This window comes from Mesoplodon densirostris, chromosome 7 (genome assembly GCF_025265405.1).
Source record: "Mesoplodon densirostris isolate mMesDen1 chromosome 7, mMesDen1 primary haplotype, whole genome shotgun sequence".
In the NCBI taxonomy this organism is placed as follows: Eukaryota; Metazoa; Chordata; class Mammalia; order Artiodactyla; family Ziphiidae; genus Mesoplodon; species Mesoplodon densirostris.
In genome coordinates, this window is record NC_082667.1 from 67822463 (window position 1) to 67844079 (window position 21617).

A 21617-nucleotide genomic window follows, 5' to 3' on the forward strand; every position below is an offset into this window, starting at 1 on the left:
GCCTGCCTGGGTTTGAGAGGAGAGGGTGGCCCGCAGCCCTTTCAGCTGCATCCAGTGTGGAACAAAGGCTGGGATTTAATCTGGCCCTGCTATGGAGGGCCCTGCTGAGGGTGTCGGAGGCTCCCCCGGGGAGGGACGCATAGTCGGTGGGGACGGCTCCATGGTCCTCAGTGGGCTGGCCGTTTGGGGAAGGTCCGTTTGGGGAAGGTCCTAGCTCGAGGTCTAACCCCAGTGTCAAGGAGAGGCTAACCCAGCAGGATGCATGGCAAGGCACTAAATCCAGCCTGCAGCCCCATCCCAGCTCGTAGCATCGGCTCAACCTGTGCAGTCCCCCTCCTTCCCTTGAGGAGATAAGTCAGACCACAAGTGCGCCCTTGGATGGCCTTTGCAAGGGTCATGCAATGGGCTTAGGTAGGGCAGGGTTCTCTGGATTTAAATGTCCAGATTTTGGAAGAAGAAAGTAGGCTGTAAGGGGTTATCAATGGGACAACCATGCAATTTATTGTCTAAACCAGGATATTTTTGAAAATGAAAGGGGGCACTATTCATAATTATGCTGGGGGAAAAAGCAATACATCAAACCGTCCTGGGCAAACTGGGCCGTATGGTCACTATAGTTTTCAGGCCATATCTGATGCTACTTTGAAGTTAACATAATATCATTTACCAGTAGCTGCAATGGTGGCTTAATGGCAGGCGTAATTTGCCATCAAATTCCTGGACAGCTGATCTAAGTCCCGAGAATCCCTGCCCGTGAGGGGAGCCAGTGGCACCTCTTCGTGGGAGGTGATCTCCACGGGGCAGCATCAGCAGGCCCAGCTGTGACCACTCTGAGTCCAAGGTCACTGACAAGGAGACAATCCCTGCCCATGACACAGGGATTCTTTGTGCTTTGGAATGTTTTGACATGATTTTGGGGGCTGTGTTCCCACCCACTTCTGACAGAACCCCGGGCTCCCGAGGTTGGGGAAGGCTCCTTCCTCTGTGCCTGAACAGAGCCGAAAGCATTTGTCACGGTGCAGGGTAATTTCTGCCCATCTGTTTCCTGGGCTGGCAGCGGTGGCGGGCAGGGCTGGATCCCCAGTGCTGGCATCGCAGCCCTTGACAGCCCTGAGCTCTCACCATGCTTTCTTGGCCATCACAGGTGGACAGCCGAACCGAAGAGAATGACGTGAGCAAGCGGAGGCGGAAAGGCTTCAACAACCTGGAGGAGGTTCGTGTGCTCAGTGTCGGTTTACACAAAGCCCGTTTCCTGACAGCCAGTGACCACAGCCCGCCCTCCGACCGTGGCAGTCGCCCTGCCCTTCTTTCCTTCCTCTCTCTTGAACCACTGGGTTCCAAGCTTGGCTTGATGGGAAGAAGTTGGGTCTGGTCACTAGCTGTGTCACCCTCCCAGGGTGTGGCTCATATCTGTAAAACACAGATGATGCATTTGAAGTGGATGACATTTTGCAGAATTTTTAAAGATTAAGTAGGAGGACGTGTATAACATGCCACTCGTGGTCTTTGGCACCCAGGGTAATCAGGATACAATCACTGTGGATGGTAAGTAGTAAAGAGGCACCAGCAGTCCCACTTGTCTCCCAGTCCTAGTTGCTACCTTTTGTGTTTTCTGTAAAGCAGGTGTCTCAGCACCCACAAATGCCACCTTCTGGTGAGAGAAGAAAGGTTCAGGCTACTTTGTCAAAGCGAAGCATGAGTCTCTCTCCTGCTACTAAAAAATTGATCAGAAAAAGAGTATCAGTTCTTGCTTCCCAGGCAGCTCTGTAAAGAGACCTGAGATATATAGCTCATTCCAAAAAGCCATTCTAATTCCACAGAAGCAAGCTTAGATACTGTCTGTGAACTGTAGGATATCAGCTTTAGCTAGCCTACTGGCTGATACCAAAATGATGACATAGAAGCAAGGGGGATAATTTGTAGGATACATTCATACTTCATGTATAGGACTTGGAAAAAAAACTTCTTTTATCTTATATGGTTGAAGAACTGCTGCTCTTGGCTCTGGCATGAGCAAGAAGCCAGTGAACAGGGAGACAGTTGAGAGGAAGAAGCTGTTGCTGATGAACTGGGCTGGAGAAGCATCCCATTCCCCAGTTACGGGTATTGGCTCTGCCTTAAGTGCCTGTGATTTTACTCCTGCCTCCTCCCAAGAAGCTTCCCTTGGATATATTTTATCCCCAGGGGGAAGTCTTCTCCTGCCTTTCATCTGTGGCTTATTTGAGGGGGTGTTTGTGCGTTTCTGTTGTTGGCAGCACAAGGTTTAGAGTGTGGGAAGAAATCTGGTTGCACCTGCCCCCTCTAAAATGGCTCTGTTTTCTGGGTCAGCTGTTTTACTTAAGTCAGATTTAACCAAGCAATGATTCTCTCTAAATTCTTGCTACTCATAAAGTGTGGGCCAAGAACAAGGGCACCAGTATCACCTGGCAGCTGGTTAGAAATGCAGACTCTCAGGGCCCACCCCAGACCTCTTGAATCCAAATCTGGTTTTGAAGGAGACCCTCCAGTGATTCACGTGCACATGAATGTCTGCAAAGGGCCGCTCTGCACGACCCACTGTCCTGGCCTACTTTGGCCTGTACAAACAGTGACCAGCCTAGTAAACTTGCCCTATTCACACTCAAGCCTGGATTGCTATGCAGAGTTACAATTCCCACTTTGAAGTAGGGATTGACTCTTCGGCTTGTGTTTGTCCAACTCTTCAGAGTGGCTGTGCATACAAGGTTTCCCATGGGGCTGCTACTCTTAGGGAATCTTAAAAAAAAAACCAAAAAAACAATTGACTACAGCTTGCCTCTTCCCATGAATTTCTTCTAAGTGAACATATCTTTGTTTTGAGAACATCTGTTCCTGGGAGGGAAATTCATTGTCTCCTCAGGAAAACTGACTACCCTCTTGAAGTGACAATGCCATTTGTATTTCTGAGGCTGATGGGAGCAGATCTATGGTACCGGGGAACAGACATTCACTGGACATCCATCATTTTTAAAGTTTTATTTTAGCAGATGAGCTAAGAAAATCTTACATAGAATTCCATTTCATAAAACAGCATAACCAACTGGTCACGGTCAGCATCTAAACAGTCACAAGTCGTGTTGATATCACGTGTCCCGAAACAAAGCAATGAGAAGGGCCCTTCACCTCCATTACATCCTTCTCCAAAATCCCTAACTCTGGGCTAATCTTGAGCAAACATCAGCCCGACCCAGATGGAGGGACTTTGCACAAAATAGCTGATCAGTCCCCTTCAGAGCTGTCAAGGTCATGAAAGACAGAGAAAGGTGGAGAAACCATTACAGATGGGAGGAGGCTGAGGAGGCATGATGACTAAATGCAATGTGGGATCCTGGATTATGTCCTGGAACCTAAAAGGACATTAGTGGGAAACTGGCCCGATCTGAATCAAGTCTATAGTTCTGTTAATGGTATTGTGCCGGTGTTAATTTCTTAGTTTTGATAACAGTGCCGTAATTATTCCAGATGTTAACGTTAGGTGCAGCTGGGTCTAGGTACGCAGGAACTATCTGTGCTGTCTTTGTAAGTTTTCTGTCAATCTAAAATTATCTCAAAATTAAATGTTTTTTTTTTTTTTAAGATAGCAACAACAGAGCAGGACTCGTTGCCATTGTGAGTGGGGCACAGAGGAGAGAAGGGAAGCCCAGAGCCTGTGCCTTGCCTCACTGACATCCCCTCTTGCTTCCTTCACCCCCCAATTCTTCACCCTTTGTCAGCCACATGATATATTTTGAAAACTATTCTGCTTATCGTTTCATTATTATATTTGACTTTTTCAGCAGTCACATGAAGGTGGGTTACTGCTCGCATTTTACAGATTAGGAAACTTCAGAGAATTAAATTGCCAAGGTCACTGGGCTGGGAGGTGAAAGAGTCAGAAGTCAAACACTAAGTGTCTGGCTCCCAAGCCTAGCTGTGCCCGTCTTTGAGAAGACTCGTCCCACCTGTGAGCGTTGTCTCCAGAGTGGGCATTGCCTCCTGCTTTTGCCTCACTTCCTCAGACTACAGAGGGTGTCCTTCTTCAGGAAACTGTCCTTGTCGTGAGCCCCCAGGCCCCCTCCTTGATATCTGGGTTCCAGAACCAACAACCAATGCATTGATTTGGCTTTTGCAGCCTTCAGCCTTTCCTAGCCAGAGCTTGGGCTCCAATCAAGAGGGCTGTAAAGAAGGTGGAAATCAGAACAAAGTCAAGTCCATGGCAAGTCAGCTGCTGGCCAAGTTCGAGGAGAACTCTCGGAACCCCTCACTCCTGAGGCAGGTGAGTCCTGTCAGATGTTCACTGACCCTGCCTTCCTGGTGAACAGAACCCTCTGAGAAGCCAGCAGAAATGTCAGGCTAGCACTGGATTTCAGGTGTGCCAGCCAGACCTGGCTCAGAAGGAGTCTCAAGCTTCTTCTAGATCTGGAGTCAGACTTTTCTAAAAGGGGCTGGATAGCAAATATTTTAAACTTTGGGGACCATCCAGTCTCTCTTGCAGTGACTCAATTCTGCCATTGTAGCATGAAAGCAGCCATGGACAATCTGTAAACAAATGCACGTGGCTGTGTGCCAGTAAAACCTTATTTACAAAGACAGGCAGCAGGCAGGATTTGGCCCGAGGACCGTAGTTTGCTGATGCCTATTTTGCACTGGGGAAGAAATCCTTTCCCTGATTTTGTTTTGCTTTGCAACCATGACTTGTTTTGCAGCCATCTTTGAGATGGTGCAGCTGGAAGGAGCTTTAGAGATGCTGATTGCCCAGTCCATGGTGAGAACACCCGTCCGAACCAGGGTCTTAGCTCCATGTGGGCCCACAGGAATGGGGACCAACCTCGAGAGTGTCCCCTGGTGCCCCCCTCTCCTTGTTCCCTTGGGTCAGGCTGGCAGAGCTGTTGTGTCTGACCAGGGTCCACGTGAGGCTGAAGGAGGTGGGATGCTGTGGGTCAGGCTGCAGGCCCGGCTGACTTCTCTTGGACTCTGACTTGGAGTCTGCACTTGGATGGTTCCATTTGCTCCCCCAAATTCCTTTGGGGTACCACTGTCACATTACAAAAGCTTGGGACAAGGGGTTCAGTTTTTCTTTGGAGAACATCTGTCACATGACAGAATTAGGCTCCTCTCAGGAGAAAGACAAACAATTGGTTAATTCTGTTTAGAGGCAGTTATAGACATCTTCCTAGTCTTGAGGTAGACCATGCCCCTCCTGGACAAACCGACCTTTCCCAGGAAGCCAGGTTTTATTATAAGGGGGCCATGTTCCTAAGACTTGCAACTGTCTGAATTGTTTTCTCAACTGTCGCTCCTGGAGGCTTGGCCCCTTGCAGCCCCCACGTATTGATGAGGGCTCTCTTCCTTCGGAAGGACTGTAGCATCCCTTTCATCTAGTGGGCAGGAAGGACTTTGGGACTCGCCACCCTGGCCTGGTATGTGCCTGCCCAGTGCCCCGGGTCTGAGCCAAAAGGACAGCCTCCTGGGGATTCACACATTGTCCAAGAGAAGGGGACCATGGGACTTGCTGTTCACACGGACAGAGGGCCGGGCTTCAAGTTTCCCAGCTGGGCCCAGCTTGTCAGAGCTCAGCCCAGGGCTCACTCAGCATCTGCAAACTCTCTCTCCCTGACTCTCCTCCTCTCCTCCCTCCAAGTGTCTGTCTGACTCGCCTTTTCCTTCCTATTTCCTGCGGCTGCTTTTTCGGACTCACCTTCCTCCTCCCAGGAGCACCGTGTCTCAGGGATAGGTAAGCCCATACTGCGCTCTTCCTCTGACCCTCCTGTTAACTCTCGCCGTCCCAAGCCAGAGGAGCCCACACCCAGCCCGTCACCAACTCTGAAAAGGCAGGTAGGGCTCCTTCCAGTGGATGCTGTCTTGGTGAAAACAGAGGGAACTTTGATCCAGAGGGGTGGGGTCCGTGGCTGTCTCTGCGCCCCACATAGGGCTGATGGTAGATTCTCTGGGAAGGCAAACACAACTGGAGGTTACCACCCTTATAGGTAGGAATAACCAAGTATGCAGCATCTTAAAATACATGCCAGTCAGGGGTATCGACTGACCAGCTACCAGGCTCTTGGTGCTTTATTTGCTTTGGGGAAAAACAGACCACACCACACAGGGTATTTTGTGTGATGCCCCGGGACACTTAGCTTATTTGCAGACCTCTTGAGTAGGCTGATTTCTAAAATCAGTGGAGAAGTGACAATGGTGGTGGAATGGGCTCAGGTGGCCAGCTGGCCGCATGCCACTGAAGGGGTAAGACTGGGATGTGGTTAGACCCCCCCTGGTGTCTGAGCAGATGAGGACCTGCCCAGTGGGCAGGGAGGCAGCCAGGAGCCATGGACTGAGGCTTTTGCCAGCTAATATCTCTGGGTTTGCTATGAACAGAATCACTATTATTGACCACAGGACTCAAAAGTGCCCAGTCAGCATTAGGAATTTTGTGTTGCTTCTCGGGGAGTAGAGGTCAAAGGAGGGCAGTGTGGATATATTACAGTGATTCGATGTCTGTGTGTGTAAGAATCATCTAGAGGGCTTCATTACAAATATCAACCTTGGGCTTCCCTGGTGGCGCAGTGGTTGAGAGTCCGCCTGCCGAGGCAGGGGACATGGGTTCGTGCCCCGGTCCGGGAAGATCCCACATGCCGCGGAGCGGCTGGGCCCGTGAGCCATGGCCGCTGAGCCTGCGAGTCCGGAGCTTGTGCCCCACAGCGGGAGAGGCCACAGCAGTGAGAGGCCCGCGTACCGCAAAAAAAAAAAAAAAAAAATCAATCTCTGGTACCCATCCCATGACCAATTAAACCTGAGGGTTGGGCCCAGACTTTAGGAACCAGGGTGGTACAGGCTCTGATTCAGTGGGTCTGGAGTGTTGTTAATAATAAGACGGTATTGTTAAGGAGGATGTCAGGTGATTCTGATGCAGGTGTGGAAAGTCAACACCCAAGGTTCGTTTGGAATCTGACTCAACGTGGCATCTGGCGTGCCCTTGTCCCTGGTCCTCACGGGCATTCCTCACGGCGGCGGGGCATCCATGGGAGGGCCACAGTTGGGAAGGAAGCTTGATTTTCCTTCTCCCCCAGTTCCCCTTGGTGGTTGTCACGGGGCATGTGCTCCGAGAGCTAAAGCAAGTGTCTGCTGGCGGCGAGTGCCCGAGCAGGCCCTGGAGAGCCCGAGCCAAGTCTGACCTGCAGCTGGGCGGGCCAGAAAATCCCGCCGGCCTGCCTGCCACCTGCCAGGGAGCGCTGGCCCTCTCCGGGGTGCTGCGGCGGCTGCAGCAAGTGGAAGAAAAGGTTCTCCAGGTGAAAGCCTCGCTCTTTGCCCTGTCTCTGCCCTGCCTGCGTCTAGCGTGCCTTCCTTTCCTCCCCTCCCTCCTCCTGCCCAGGGCGGGTGTCGTCTCCCATCCTGCCGCGTGTGCTGAGGGCCGCAAGCCCACCTGGCTGCCTCCCTGACTCTCCCCTCACAGTGTCTGTCTCTATCTCTTTTTTCTTTCTCCTTTCTCACCTTGGCTGCAGAAAAGGGCTCAGAATTTGGCCAACAGGGAATTTCACAAAAAGAACATTAAGGAGAAGGCGGCTCACCTTGCCTCTATGTTTGGACACGGGGACTTCCCGCAGGTAAATGCGGGGCTTTCAGAGCCCCCAGGAACCCAGGTGTTGGACATCCAGGGAGGTTACTTGAATCAGTCTCTGGAGATTCATTTCTTCCTTCCTCCTCCCTCTGTAGCCTGAAAAGCTGTTCACTTTTTAAGTCACCAAAGGATTTGGACTGGCGTCTAAAAAAGCTCCAAATGAGAAGATTCAAAATAATTAGACAAATCATGACAAAGGGAAAACCAAGGCAGAAAAGCGGGCTCAGGTCATAGGAAAACATTACCGAACAGAAGCATGTGTGCTATCAGATCTTAGACAGCTTCTGAGTAGGCTGAGCTTCCTAGGGGTCAACACAAAGAGGGAAAGCTGGTCAACTGCAGGAATCACATCACGGTGCCTTTAAGGTGAAAGCAAACCAGTTGCTCATGAAGTCTGGGGACAGGATGGAGAGATGCCCCCATGGCCATGATCAGGGAGACCGTGAATATCGAGGTCAGCCACGTGCTGTAAACTGTGCCCTGCTTTTACGAAAGGCAGCACCAGCCAGAAGAATGGCCTTGCCTCAGGATAGAAAGCACAGCCCCTGCCCCCGGCCAGGTACTTATTTAGAAACTTGCTGAGAAGAAGAGGGTGTGCTCACAAGGAGATGACAGAGTTGAGGATGAGGCCCCCGCGGTGCTTATACGTGTAAGGTGCTCCCTTGCCTACAGCAAGCCTGGTCTCTAGAACATACCGCCTCTGCTGCTTTCACCCGGCCTCCTCCAGACCTGTGTCCTCTGCTACTTGGCAGAGTCATAGACATGGGAAGGATACTTTGCCTTCAGTGCATTTCTAGGGTTCCATGTGGCTGCAGAGGTCCCTGCTGGAGCATCTACCCCAGAGTAGCCTGGGCTTGTCCTTTCCTAAGCTGGCAACTGCTACTTCATACCAAGCTCCAGAGTGAGGCCTTCAGGAGTTCGTGCTGGTGTCGGCAGCAGACGTAGGCAGGAGCAGGACGGCTCTGCTCCAGCTATTTTGACGTGACGAAGGAGCCAGAAAAGTTGTAGCAGAGTGACGTGTAACCAGCAGTCAGATGGTCCTGCTGGGCTCCAAAGACGCAGGCTACCTTTTTGTTCTGAGACGTGGGCCTGGATGTCCTTTCCCCTCCTTGGATGTGTAGGCTTGGGGGCTGCATCATCGAGGCGAGCATCACTGTGCGTTTCCCTGGGGATAATCCTAGTTGCCTCTGTTTCTGTTCTGTGCAGAATAAACTACTCTCTAAAAGCCTGTCTCATACTCATCCTCCGTCTTCTCCCTCCTGCCTTCCATCTCCTGATTCAGCTGCTACTTCCTCTCCATCGACTGTTGGCTCTGTTTCTCCAGCCAGAAAGGTAGTTGTCCTGAATGATGGGCTTCCCCCGCTCCCTGCATGTTCTGAGATACTCTCCTGCTGTGCTCCACCTGCACAGACAACCATCTGAACCTTGGCTTGGCCGGGAGGAAAACTTATAAGATACTTTACAACGGTCCTGGGTTTGGGTTTGGTTTTGTGCCGGAGCAAGAAACAAAGCAGAAGAGGCAGTACACAAACCCTTATCGAGTGGTGCTTGCTTGTTCAGCACGCCCTCGCTGGGCACCCTCCATATGCCAACCACCGTGCCAGATGCTGAGAAAACAAAGAGGAGGGAGGTGCAGTTCTCTTACACGGTGTAGATGGCAAACAGCACCTCAGCATAGAAATGTGTCACATTTTACCAGGTGATATTGCCAGATTTGGCTGGTTTTGGCCTGACAAAATGGCGGTCTCACGTGGTGAACCTCAGACAGGGCTCTTCATTAATTCTATGAGAGGTTTAAGAGGCAGGATTCTAGGAACCCAGCAGGGAGAAGCCTGGGAAGGCTTCACAGCAGAGGTAATATGGGAGCCAAGTGTTAAAGATTATATGAAAGGATTTTGCTAGAAAGAAGTGTAGGGGAAGGGCATTTTAGAAAGGATCTGGCACGTGGTAAGGTAGGCAGATAGGACTTGCACGAATCAAAAGACATTTCTGGTGCAACTTGATTTTCCGATAAAGGTATTTATGGGAGTGCAGAGAATGAGGGTGAGAGTCAGCCTGCTCTTTTTGCGTTAAAGGAATTCATTCTGCCCTTTGTAAAGAGGCACGGAAGGATCTGCTCTGAGTTCTAGAAGGATAACGCGGGGAGCAGTGTCGAGGGTGGAGAGTTGGCGGGGAGCTAACGTTGGTTGAGTAGATGATGAAATGCATCCGTGAGCAATGCTTAAGTTTGGGTTCTGGAGCACTTTTCATGTTTTTTACTTGTCTTGCTGTTACCTAATATGCCAAGAACACTACCAGGCTGGCGTGGGAGGCGGGCAGTGTCCGGAGAAGCTTAGTCCCTGGAATGGATGAGCCTAAAAATGGACGTGAAGCCCGCTTGGTTAGCTGTTGCTCATGGGAGTAGGTTGGAGCCTCTTTCTAGAAGACTGTGTTCCCCTGAACACCTCCGTTCCGTCTGTTCCCACCTGGGCCCGTCTCCACGTGTGGTGCTGAGTGTGCCCCTGTCAGAGTTACTGCTCGTTCATTTCCACCCCGTTAGACCGAAGCACAGACCAGCCACCTGCTGGTGCATTAGGGAGAAGTTACGTGCTGCCTCCTGGGAGTGCCACCCCCACTGACCTCCACTGCTGTGGGGAGAGGAGTGCAGGCGGGGTCTCCAAGAAAGGAGCAAGGAATATGAGGAGCCCCACCCGCTCCGAGGTCCCCAGTGTGGATGAGAAGCATCCCTGGAAGGGCAGCCCGAGGTGATGCGGGGAAGCACAAACACTTCCCGTCTTCAGCTCTACTGAGCACAGCCGTGGCTGACATGCCTTGGCATCTTGTTCCAGGTCAGCTTTGCTTAGCCGTTTGACCTTAAACATGGACCTCAGGAGACTTGTCTGGGCCTCCATTTTCTCATCAACAAGAGAGTGATTCTTGGCTCACATGACAGTGAGCTCTGTGGGTGAAGACTAGCATATCTGTCATCACCATCACCAAGGCTTCAGAGTAGCCTTTGTGTCCAGCTTGGGAATAGAGCCTTCCCTGGAGGGTACTTCCTGCTGTGGAGAAAGGTCACTGGCACCCTTGACAGGCTGATGGGAGGGGCAAGGGCACCTGGGCACAGGCAGGCAGTGGCTGGTGCTCCTGGCTGGGCAGCCGGGCCCACACCTTGCTTCCCTCTGGCCCAACCCCTTTCCGCCTAGCCCCGGCCATGCCCTCTCTCGCCTCTGCTTTTCTTTTGTCCTTAGGAAGTCCTGACTTGGTCACTGCCCTCTAGAGTTGAGAGCAGAGGTGGGACAAGAGAAGTCACCACACATCCCAAGTCCCCTGACTTGGTTTCCAATAGGTGTTAGTTCTCTAGATGATGGCAAGAGACAGCCTGCCCAGGTACAGGTGGGGCTGCCGGGGCCTGGCAGAGACACTTCTCATCGTGAGACTATCCTGTCACATCATCATCACACTCCACTGCAGCCCTTGGCTGCTTCTCCACTGGGCTCTTCAAGCAGCTTTAAACCAATGTCACTCATTAAGCCACTGAGTGAGCATTCATTCATCCAACAAATACTTATTGAATGACAGCTGGTGTCAGGCACTTCACTCTTGGGATACACATCAATGATCAGTAGTTACCTTCCTGCCCCGATGAGGCTTGCATTCTAATAGAGGGAGGTAAATAATCAGCAATAATATAATATATAGGTAAATTACATGACATATCAGAAGGCAATTTTTCCCCTGGAAAAATTAGGGCAGGTAGCAGGGACCTGGCATGCTGGGGAAGGGTAGCACTTTCCAATGGGGTAGCAGGAGGGCTCTTCCTGGGAAAGAGAATTGAGCAGAAGCAGAGCCTCAGAGAGGAAAACAAAGGTCCAGGGAGGAGACTAGTTCCCAGGGCTCCTGACTCCAGCCCATGTTCTCTCCTCTGTGCCACAGCAGCCAAGTATGAACGGAGGCCTCGTCAGAGGGACCAGCCCAGAGGTTATGTGTGTGTAGAGCCCCAAGCCCAGGCTCAAGGAGGGCTGCAAATGGGGTGGGTGGGCTTCGGGATGGCCAATCCCAGGTCCTCTGGTCCCCACCTCTACAGGTTTGTTCTTTGTTTCTCCCAGGTTGGGGTAGAACAGTTGCTCCCTGTTGTTGTTTTTTAATCCCATCTCCCAAGCCAGCCTTGGCCATCAGATAATGGTGTACTTGGGCTATCTTAATAGCTTCTGACTTACTAATTACAGGCTGATGAGCTTTTCACTGTGTGACTGGGAGTGATTGGGGAGCTCTCAGAAAAGGCCGCCCGAGGATGCTTACTCTGTCTGTGCCTTTGTTTCTCCATTTGTAAAAAAGGACCCAGCTTGGACCTGACACCCCCAGACCCCTCCAGATCTCACCATGAAGCCATTGTAGGCAGTTAAGCACAGAGTGGTGAATTTCCAGCTTCAAGCAGTTTTGGAAAGGATATTGCCAGCTGCACTGCTCCCCTGCCCCACCTGCAACTTTTCTCCCTCTCCCGGACCCCACCCCAGCATTGATTCCACACTGGGCTTTGCACATGCAGAATCTGAGAGAGTGATGGCCTCCTCTGAGGAGAGAATTAGCTGTCCCTTAAAATAGATGACCACCTGGTCACAAACAATTTCATTCAGTCCTGGTGGAGCTCTGAGAGCCTCTCCCCTGGAGAGAGCCTGGGGCCTTAATGCTTCTTCCCAGAAGATTATGGGCTGCTCTGATTGCCCAGTGACTCAAGTTTGCCTCATTCAGGGGAGCCAGAGGAAGGAGGATGCACTTGGAAACTGATGCTTACTTCTTAGCAACCCCCTGGCAGGCAGCGTGTTTCTCTTCCTGCGCTGGAGCCCTACACCTTAATTCTGAGGATCCAGGGATAATCACCTCCTCAGAGGAACAGACTTAGTCAAACTTGTCATGAGGATCACGTGCTACTCACAGGGATGCAAACTTGGGTTACCAATTCCAGGAGATGTAGCCAGGGCTCTACCTTCATTCAGACTACACTTGCCTGCCCTCTCAAATTAGCATGTCACCTTACATTTCAGAGTGATGCAGCTGGGGGTTTGGCCTGAATAGTCACAGGGAATCTTGAGGCCCTCTCGTTTAGGGCCCAAATTCTTACTGGAGTCTTATCTTTTAAGACCATGGGCTATGGGATCATGCCCAGGCTGATCATCCCATCAAACCAGCTCTATCAGCTCCCATCAACCCTTAGCTAACTTCTTTCTTCAAGGCAGGAGACCACTGCCAATTCAGCCTTTAGCATGGCTGCTAGCCATTTACCAAGGCTGGTGAGCTCTTGCAAGATCAAGATGGCAGCCGAGTGTTTGCACAGCTGAACCAGAGGGAGGGCCTCAAGGGGCTGGGTGCTGTGGTTAAGTCCTCCTGGGTCAGAAGAGCAATGTGCATTGCAAAAGGAGCTCTCTCTACCCCTGGAGGTGTTTGTTTTAAAACTGGATTTGCAGGGTTTACTCTAGAGATTTGCATATTAGAGAGAAGCTGGGTGAGTCTTGGCTGGGCAATCTGCCAGTGTTTCATCTGATACAAGGGTAGATCTCAAGGCTGCTCCAAACTCACTGTTCTCTCTGTTCTGGGGATAGAGCTAGGCAGCACTTTGGAGGTAACCTGTGTGCATCCCAGCCTGGGGGATTTTAATTGGCAGAATGCTGGTGTGTCAGGGAAGCAGGGGTGATAGTGAGAAGGGTATAGGCTTGGAGTCACGCTTGGGTTCAGAGCACCGATTACTTGATTACTCGCTGTGCGTCCTTGGACGAGCTTGTGGACCTCTCAGCACCTCAGTATCCTAACCTGTAAAATGGAGGTGGCAGCAGCTACTCCTGAGGATGACTGGGATAATGCAAACACCTAATGCCTCAAGCGTCCAGCAAATGTGCTTTCTCCCCAGTGGAGGAGAATTCTAGAAGAAAGCTCACTTACCTAAAAGGCATGTTGATTCCTCTCTTTCTAAAGGCAAAGAAGTCACCTTCAGGCTTCCGTTTCCATCCCAGCCACTTAGGAGCGCTGTGGCCTCAGGTGTTAGAGCCTCCCTGAACCTCAGCTGCCCCGGCCTCGAAGGGGGATTATCAGACCCACCTCGCAAGGCTGTGAGGGTTCCACACAGCTCAGCGCCTGGCACCAGGGGACGTAGGTGCAGACATGGCCATCCACTGGGAGGTCATAGCCCCAAAGACTTGCCTGCATCTCAGCCCTGACAGTATCATTTCCAGAGCCCCTCAAATAAGGCAGTTTCAATCCTTGCCCTGAGCATATGTGGCTGAGGACTCAGGCCCACCAGCCTGTCCTCTGATGTTTCTCATCCAGGGACTCCTCAGTGAGGAATATATGTGCTCAAGTGGGCCCAGGAGACGACTTCCTCTGGCCCTACGTGTGGAAACTTCCCCTTCCCTCGAGCCCTCAGCCCCGAGGCCCTGGAAGCTCTGCTCCCAGCCCTGCCTGACTGTGCGGGCTTCCTTATCCCCACAGCAGGCCAGGTGGCCACAGGAGGCTCAGTTCTGTGAGGAAGCACAGGCCAGACACCTGGTATTCCTGGCTGAGTTCCAGGCCCAAGGGGGGATGTCACCATTGTTTGGACACAAGCAGGCCCAAGAGCCTGCTTCCTCCTTCATTCAGGGGAGCATCTGCCCTGTGCTGGGAACGTAGCCATGAGAAAGATACAGTCATGACATGACTGTGCAAACCGGAGGGGAGATGACCCATCTCCCAGCATGGAGCAGGGTGAGAAAGGCTCCAACATCCAGATGGGGACCCTGCTTGGCGATGGTGCTCGTGATGACCGCTAATGTCACCACGTGTGAATCTCAGTTGACTCGGCGGAGAGAAGCCAGTGCCTTCATCTGTGTGGGCCACATTATCCTTACTCACACAGAGGAGGGACCCCAAGCAACTGCAAGTCCCCCTGAGTGAAGGCCACTGAGGAGAGGAGAAAAAAAAGAAGTTCCAGAAAATGGAAATTAGAAGCTGCACCAATTGCGGTGCTTTGGACTCATTAACCATCTGCCAGGCGATTCTTGGGAGCCCGGCACCATGTGAGGTGCAGCCCAGATTCTTTGATGACTCTTTCACAGCCCTGTGAGGATGGCAGTGGTCTCCCCATTTTACAGATGAGGAAGCTGAGGCTCACAGAAGGGAAATGAAGTATGTGAGGTTAATCTAACGTAATGTTAGTTGATGGCCCACCTGAAGTCTCCAACTGTTCCAGCTTTTTCTAATTAACTAGCTGAAAATAACTAGAATTCAAAGGGGAAAAGAGGTAATGAAAAATACTCCAGTTCTTCAAAAATTCCATAAGTATTGAAGATACATAAAGGGTTGCAAAAGCAGTCCCATGGCCCTCCAAAACTACCAATTCTCAAAACACTAGTGACTGCGACCAGTATATTTCTGGCCAGGTCATCAGATTGCCCAACTTTGCATTTGGACAAATGATTCCCAGCCAATTTGTAAGCTCTCCTCTTGACCAGCACCCCAGGAGCATACGTGCTTTTGTCTTTCAGTGCAATAATCTCCTTGTTGAGAGACTCTGGCTCTTACTCTGAGGTCAAACCAGGATGAGTTTTCTGGAGGTTTCTCCATGAGCAGAGTTTCCTTTCTTCCTCAGGATGCCGAGGTGTGGTCCACGGGCAGACATTGGTTTGTGACCCAAGGAGCACAGCAAGTGAGAGTAAGCATTAGACACTTGTAGAGCAATTTGACATTGCCACACATCCAAGCGGGTGATCGTATTTCTAGTAATTCATTTTCATTGAATCCAGAAGTATGAGGCCACGGTGGATTCGAGATTTAAAAAGAAAAAGCAAAACCTGGTCATTCACCACCGATAGTTTGAGTTAGCAATCCATCTGGTCATGTCCTCACTGTCTTGGAGCCAGTGAGACATCCTGCTGTCAGGAAAGAGGAGATAACCCAAGACCCCAGGGCAACGTCCGCCTTCACACCAGTTTTTGGGGTGGGCTTCAAAGGCCCCCTCTCACCCCTTGAGACAAGCTCTTCATCACCTGGTCTCCTTGTGACCATTCACAAGTCCTGGTCTACCTCTTGGTCTTGGTGATGATCCTGGGCATGATTTCCGTTCGGTTGGGAAGGCATATGGGAGCACCAGTGCCACTTCCCATAAGGGTGCCTTCATTTCATTATTCCTAAGAAAGCCTCTGTCACAAGTGGCAATGTGGATGCAACTGGGAGAAAGGAGCCTTATGTGAAGAAGGGCCCATAATGAGAGGAAGGACCAGCCTTGGATCTCCTGGCCAGGACCTGTGCTGATAGAACAACCGAGCCGGCCCAAGACTGCACCCCCAGCAGCCTCAGGGCCCTCTGCTTGCTTCTTCTGTAACTGCTCCCAAAGTCAGGATTGCACAGAAGATCAGCGGCACAAAGTGCTTATTAGCTAAGTGGTTACTAAGGTCTCGTTAGGGACTTGTATTTAAAGCCCCAGAAAGTACAGTCTTGATCTCTGTTCTCTCAGGGGAGGCAGTAATTGCGTGTGGGTATGTGACATCACATGGTGCCTTCCTGGGAGAGCGCCTCGAAGCCAGTTCATACACTGGGTCGGGGAGACAGCCACACAAGGGGAGTGTGGGCAGGGAGGTAAATCTGACCTCCCCTCTTTATTTTGCTGTAAGCCCAGGAAGGACTTGGTATTCTACAGCTCCTATCCGAGGGGCCTGTGTCGGGGGCCCCAGCAGGGGATGGAACATCAGGCAAATAATGGCATATTGTCCTGAGCCAGTGCACCTGAACCTCTCTTAGAAGCAGGAGCCAAGGTTCTTGGCATTTGTGAAATCCTGAAAATGGCAGAATGTATGCTTGGAAGCAGAATCCTAATCTCTCCCAGGTGGGACCAGTGTTGTGGGGTGGGGTGGGGGGTAACTGGCCTGGCAGTTGCTGCCTGTGAGAAGGAGCGAGCTTTGTCAGGTCTGAGGAGGTCCTGTCTGTCTGAGTCCTGGGATCAGACACCCCAGCAGGCCCCCGGCCACATTGTCCATAGTCCCCCAGAGCCGTGCATGTGGTCTGGCGCGACTGATCCAGAGTAGCTGCTGGTGTTGGGACTTCCTCAGTGAGAAAGGGGGCGGGCGTCTCCTGGGTCTTGTCTTTCTCCCCAGCCTGCTTGGCGTCCTTTCCGTCTTCATCCTCTTTTGGTGCCTGTGCTTTTGCGGGCACCCGATGAGTTAGCCTCAGGTTCTGAGGGTGGGCCCTGCTCCCAGGAGTCGGGGGCTGTGGGCGCCGGCTGCCATTTGCTTTGCTGTCCCCTGAACTTCCTGCTTGATACTTGAGGCTTGCACAGCAGATTCGACGTGGCCTTCCAGGAGCAGTCTTGGGTTTAGATTGAGGGCCTTCCTTCACCCCCGCACGAGTCACTGTTACTCGCCATCAAGATGGCTATCAACCTGTGTCCAAGGGCCTTCAGCCTAAATTGTTGCTCTCCGTGGCCACACCTCCCAGAAGCTGGATTCAGAGGCCGGGGGAGCGTCTGGAGCCCTCCTCCCTCCAGCGTCTTGGGATCAGGAACAGTGTTTATAGATATAATCGCATATTGTGCATTTTTGTCTCCCTGCAGGGGAGACTGCAGTATTCCCAGGCTGGCCTTTCAGAGCTGGTATGGAAAGAGGGGAGCAAGTCGGGGTTTGCCCAGGGGTGTATGTGTGATTGTGCTCTGTCTGCTTGGGCTGTCAGCTCCCACCCCTTCCCCAGCTCCATGACATGCCGGTGGGGTTCCACGCATTCATGGGTAGGCATGGACCATCATGCCCTTGGGAGCACAGACACACACAACCTGTCAGGCTGTGATCCCCGGAGCCAGCGTGGAGCTGACTTGCCCAGCACCATCTCTGGGGCCCTGGGCACTGCCGCCTGGAGCTCCCCATCCTTCTTCTACCTGCCCAGTAGGGACCAACATTCACTCCCATTCCGGTTGCTGTTTTTGTCGGCAAGGTGGTCTGCGTCCTGACCTGACAGGACTCAGGTTAGGCGTAGCCATAGCTCCCTAGGGGACACGGGAGCTGCAAGGCAGGATGAGGCTGCCGAATTCAGAGGGAGAAGGGAGGGTGGAGTCAAGTTCCTCTTGGTCCAGCCCTGCCAAGTGCCAGGCACTCACACACACACTCTCTCACTCAGTTCCTGCCACAGCGTCGTGAGGCAGGCACCGTTTATCCCCATTTCAATAATGAGGACACTGAGTTCAGAAGTTGAGGACTTGGTGCCCCATCTCAGAACTGGTTAGTGGTGGAGCAGGGTCCTAACCCTCCAGGTCTGGGAGTGGGGTGCTGGGGGCAGTTCTCAGTAAACAGTAGCTCCCGGCCCTCCAGAGAGGAAGGGTCTTGGGGGGGGCGGCCGCAATGCACCTGGCTTGTTTTCTTAGCGTGAAGGCCTCCCGGGCTTGGGCTCAGGAGACCTTAGCAGAGTCCTGGCTCTTCTTGCACTTATTTCTAAGTGGGCTTGGACAGATCCCTTCCTCTGGTATTTATTCCCCCTACCTGTGAACCAAGCAACTCAAACTCCTGAAGACCAGGTACCCTGCAGGCCTCCATTTCCCTCTTTTCTCCATCTGCAGAGTGCCCACTGCCCACTCTGGGCTGGTTAGGCCTCTCCCGGGACGTTGGGTGCTGTTTGCATGTGGGTGTGGAGCCCACTCCCACCTCCAGCTTGTTCGTGTGTTCCTTCTCAGTGCTAACTGGCCTCTACCTTTGTCTCTGTCTACTCTATCTCTGCTCTTGGGTAGCTGACAGTAGGGAAAGTGTCCAGCGGAATAGGGGCTGCAGCTGAAGTTCTGGTCAATCTGTACATGAATGATCACAGACCTAAGACTCAGGCCATCTCTCCAGACCTGGTAAGGATGTACACCCCACAGCCTCCACCCACAGACACTGGCTCTGGCCTCCCAGGGAGGGTGCACGGGACGCAGAGGGGATTGCCTGGCCCCTCTTCTCATGGGACGAGAGGGGCTGAGACCGGGCTGGATCAGAGCAGAGGTTAGCGGGAGGCTGTTCTTCCTTGTAGACAAACCTCACTCAGCCCCCTTGTGGGTCATTTCACAAAGCAGAGCATCTTCCCTGCTGGCTGGGGCTCTGGAGAACTTAGTGCAAAGGCCAGGAGGGGCCGTCCGCAGAGGTGGACAACACTTACTGCCAATGTTTAGCATCCAATCTGGATTGGATTGAGAATTAAGTCATGGAGAAAACACCCCTTTCCTCTGAATTCTCCCCTTCTCCAGTGACTCTGCTCATTGTCATCACCAGCAATGTGAGTTGACAGCTCTTTTGGTTTCCTTTTGGTACATTCCCCTGGAATCACCCAGGTGTGCCCCTCCTGCCCTGGCCCTTGCCCTCTCCTCTCCCCTCTTGCATTTAGGAAGTTGACTGGCAGCCAACTTAAACACACAGAAAACGGCTGCCCCTTCTCTGCAGTTCTCTTGAACAGTTTTATTACCATGAGCTTTCCCTGCCTGACCTATGTCACTGCAGGGGGACAAGGATGTGTAAAACATTCTTTCAGGGACCTCACTCGAGACGCAGGCAGTACTTAACCCCTGGGTCAGACTCCTGGAGACAGCATCGCTGGGCAGCACGTTTGTGAGGGCTGCCTGCGCCATCAGACCACGAGATGTCACTCTCACCCTGAAGCCAGAATGGCCAGCCTGCCTGGGAGCACAGTTAACAGCTGCCCCTGCAGGGCTGGGGTCTGCGTATCTTCCCACCCTCGTTCTTTGCTGAAGTGCCTGCAGTGACAAAAGCAACACATAGCCCGTGAGGCCCCACGATGCAGGCCGGCATCTCTACAAGGCCAGCCTCACAGTTGAAGATGCGGTGTACGCCCTAACACACTGCTCTTCTCTCCCGATGCCCTGTGTCCCCCAGGAGTCCATACGGAAGGCGTTTCCCCTGAACCTGGGTGGCAGCGACACCTGTTATTTCTGCAAGAAGCGCGTGTACGTGATGGAGCGGCTGAGCGCGGAGGGCCACTTCTTTCACCGGGAGTGTTTCCGCTGCAGCGTCTGTGCCACCACCTTGCGCCTGGCCGCCTATGCCTTCGACAGCGACGAAGGTAAACCCCCAGGGGCCGGGGCAGCACTCGTCTCTGGCCTGGGCTTCAGTCCCTTTGGAGGCTCTGGGCCAGCCAGCACTTTCCAGGGAGTTTTGGTGTCATCAGGAAAGCTCTTCAGGGAGCAGGGATCCCCTGCTAAAGAGAGAGGCCGCCTGTGGTGAGCAGGAGTCCTGAGGGAAGGGGAGCTGTCAGCACCAGGGGTGCATCAGCGTGGGGGGCCCCTACCAGGCGGCGAGTGCCTTACGGATGTTTTCTTACTCAGTCTCACCACCTTCAGTTGCCCCTGTGTGGCTGAGAAAATCAAACCTGATAACCTATGTCACGTGCTCAACACCACACCTGACATGTAATAGGGGTTCAGTAAATGATGGCATATTCTTGTTACTATGTATAAAGTATGCATTGTAAAAACGACAGTAACCGTGACATGCCCTCTGATAAGTGGCCTACCGGAGCCATCAATGAAAGAATTGCACTCATTGGAATGAGTGATTATTTTCTAATTTCCAGCACTTGATGTTTGCACGGTCATAAAATGACAGTGCTTGTGATTCCATACCCTGAAACTAACTGCCTGGGTTCAAATCCAGACTATGCCACTTCTAGCCATATAACCTTGGGCCTGTTACCTAACCTCTTGGTCCCTCAGTTTCCTTATTTATAAAATGAGGATGATACTGCTTAGCTCATAAGGTCGTTATGAGGGTTGCTGGGTTAATTCCCAGGAAGGATTTAGGATAGTGTCTGTTATATTGAGTCCTACACAAGATTTTTCTGCTGTTATCGTTATTCCCATCACCATTCTCGCGGTTGTAACAGTGAGCAGAGAAGGCTTTTCTGGAAGGCATCCAGTAGTCCCGGGCAGTGGCCAGTAGCCCAGTGTGTGCCTCACTGGGTTTTCGTCTCCAACACTGCCACAGCCTGTTCTGCTCCTTTCCCACCCCCAGAGGTCCCAGAAGCAAGAGGAACTAGAAACAGAGCTGCTATTCTGGGCGGTCCATTTTGCGGCCTGGCAACTTGCCTGGGGAAGGGACTTAGGCTGGGGGATTATCTGAGGGTTTCAGCCCCATCCCAGGAGCCCCGCCTGTTGCTGCAGCCTGCCCCCTGTCTGTGCCATTTCCTTAAGTCAGGTGATGGAAACCATTTCCCAAGTTTGCGCCTTCCTGGTCTTGTTTTCAGTAGCGGCGCTTTCTGACCTAGATGGTGGCAGGCACTTGGCTCGTGTCCTGCTGTGTGGTTCTGGTTTACAGGAGAAAAACCTGTGTGTGTGTGTGTGTGTGTGTGTATGTGTGTGTGTGTCTCTCTCTCTCTCTTTACAGGCAAGTTTTTCTGCAAGCCTCATTTCATTCACTGTAAAACCAACAGTCAGCAACGGAAGAGACGGGCAGAGTTGAAGCAACAGAGAGAAGTACGTTTTGTCTTGAAAGTGGTGGTGAAACAGGGAAGGCCCCTGACAGGAGAAGGTTTTTAAGGGTTCCTGCAAGTTAAGCCAATGTGTCTGGCTTTGGAGGGATTGAAACTCAGGTGAAGAGGGCTCTACTCCCTGGCATGGAGGGTCCCTCCGCCTCAGTCTGTTCAGCTTGCCTCTGGGCTATGACCTATCCCAGGGGAATGACTGCTACTTCTCATGAGAAACCGAGAAGAGCTTTCCCATGTGCCAAGGATGCCGCTATATGCTTAGCCATGCAAAAGCCATGTAGCCCCCAGTGCCTGGGGCCCCCATGACCACGGGGGCACTGTTAGCAGGGATGCCTGATATGGAGCCAATGCTCTGTGGTTTCCAAGTCCTTTCCCTAGGCTCTTGGATGTCAGCAAAGTGACTGGCCTGCTGAATTTGTGGATGGCTTATGATAGGGCCCCCTCGTACCTTCTCTATGGCTTGATTAATCACCCACCTCCAGCAAGACCCACAACTTCAGCTTTTTCTGATTATACAAGTAATATAGGCTCAGTATAGAAAAATGGGTAA

At 52.1% G+C, this 21617-nt stretch overlaps 1 protein-coding gene across 5 annotated transcripts in view; it reads left to right on the forward strand.

Moving 5' to 3' along the window:
• The window catches only part of MICAL2 (microtubule associated monooxygenase, calponin and LIM domain containing 2), a 226922-nt gene that overhangs the window by 119149 nt on the left and 86156 nt on the right, over positions 1–21617 (forward strand). For 4 of the 5 annotated variants that reach the window (XM_060103819.1, XM_060103818.1, XM_060103820.1 and 1 more), the window contains 4 exons: positions 1145–1213; positions 4130–4273; positions 19462–19648; positions 20968–21056. In XM_060103819.1, coding sequence (XP_059959802.1) covers positions 1145–1213; positions 4130–4273; positions 19462–19648; positions 20968–21056 — 489 coding nt within the window. Of the gene's footprint in view, positions 1–1144; positions 1214–4129; positions 4274–5709; positions 5833–7064; positions 7284–7496; positions 7599–8818; positions 8945–13561; positions 13625–18326; positions 18435–19461; positions 19649–20967; positions 21057–21617 lie in introns of all 5 variants that reach the window. The other variant, XM_060103822.1, reaches the window with a different exon arrangement.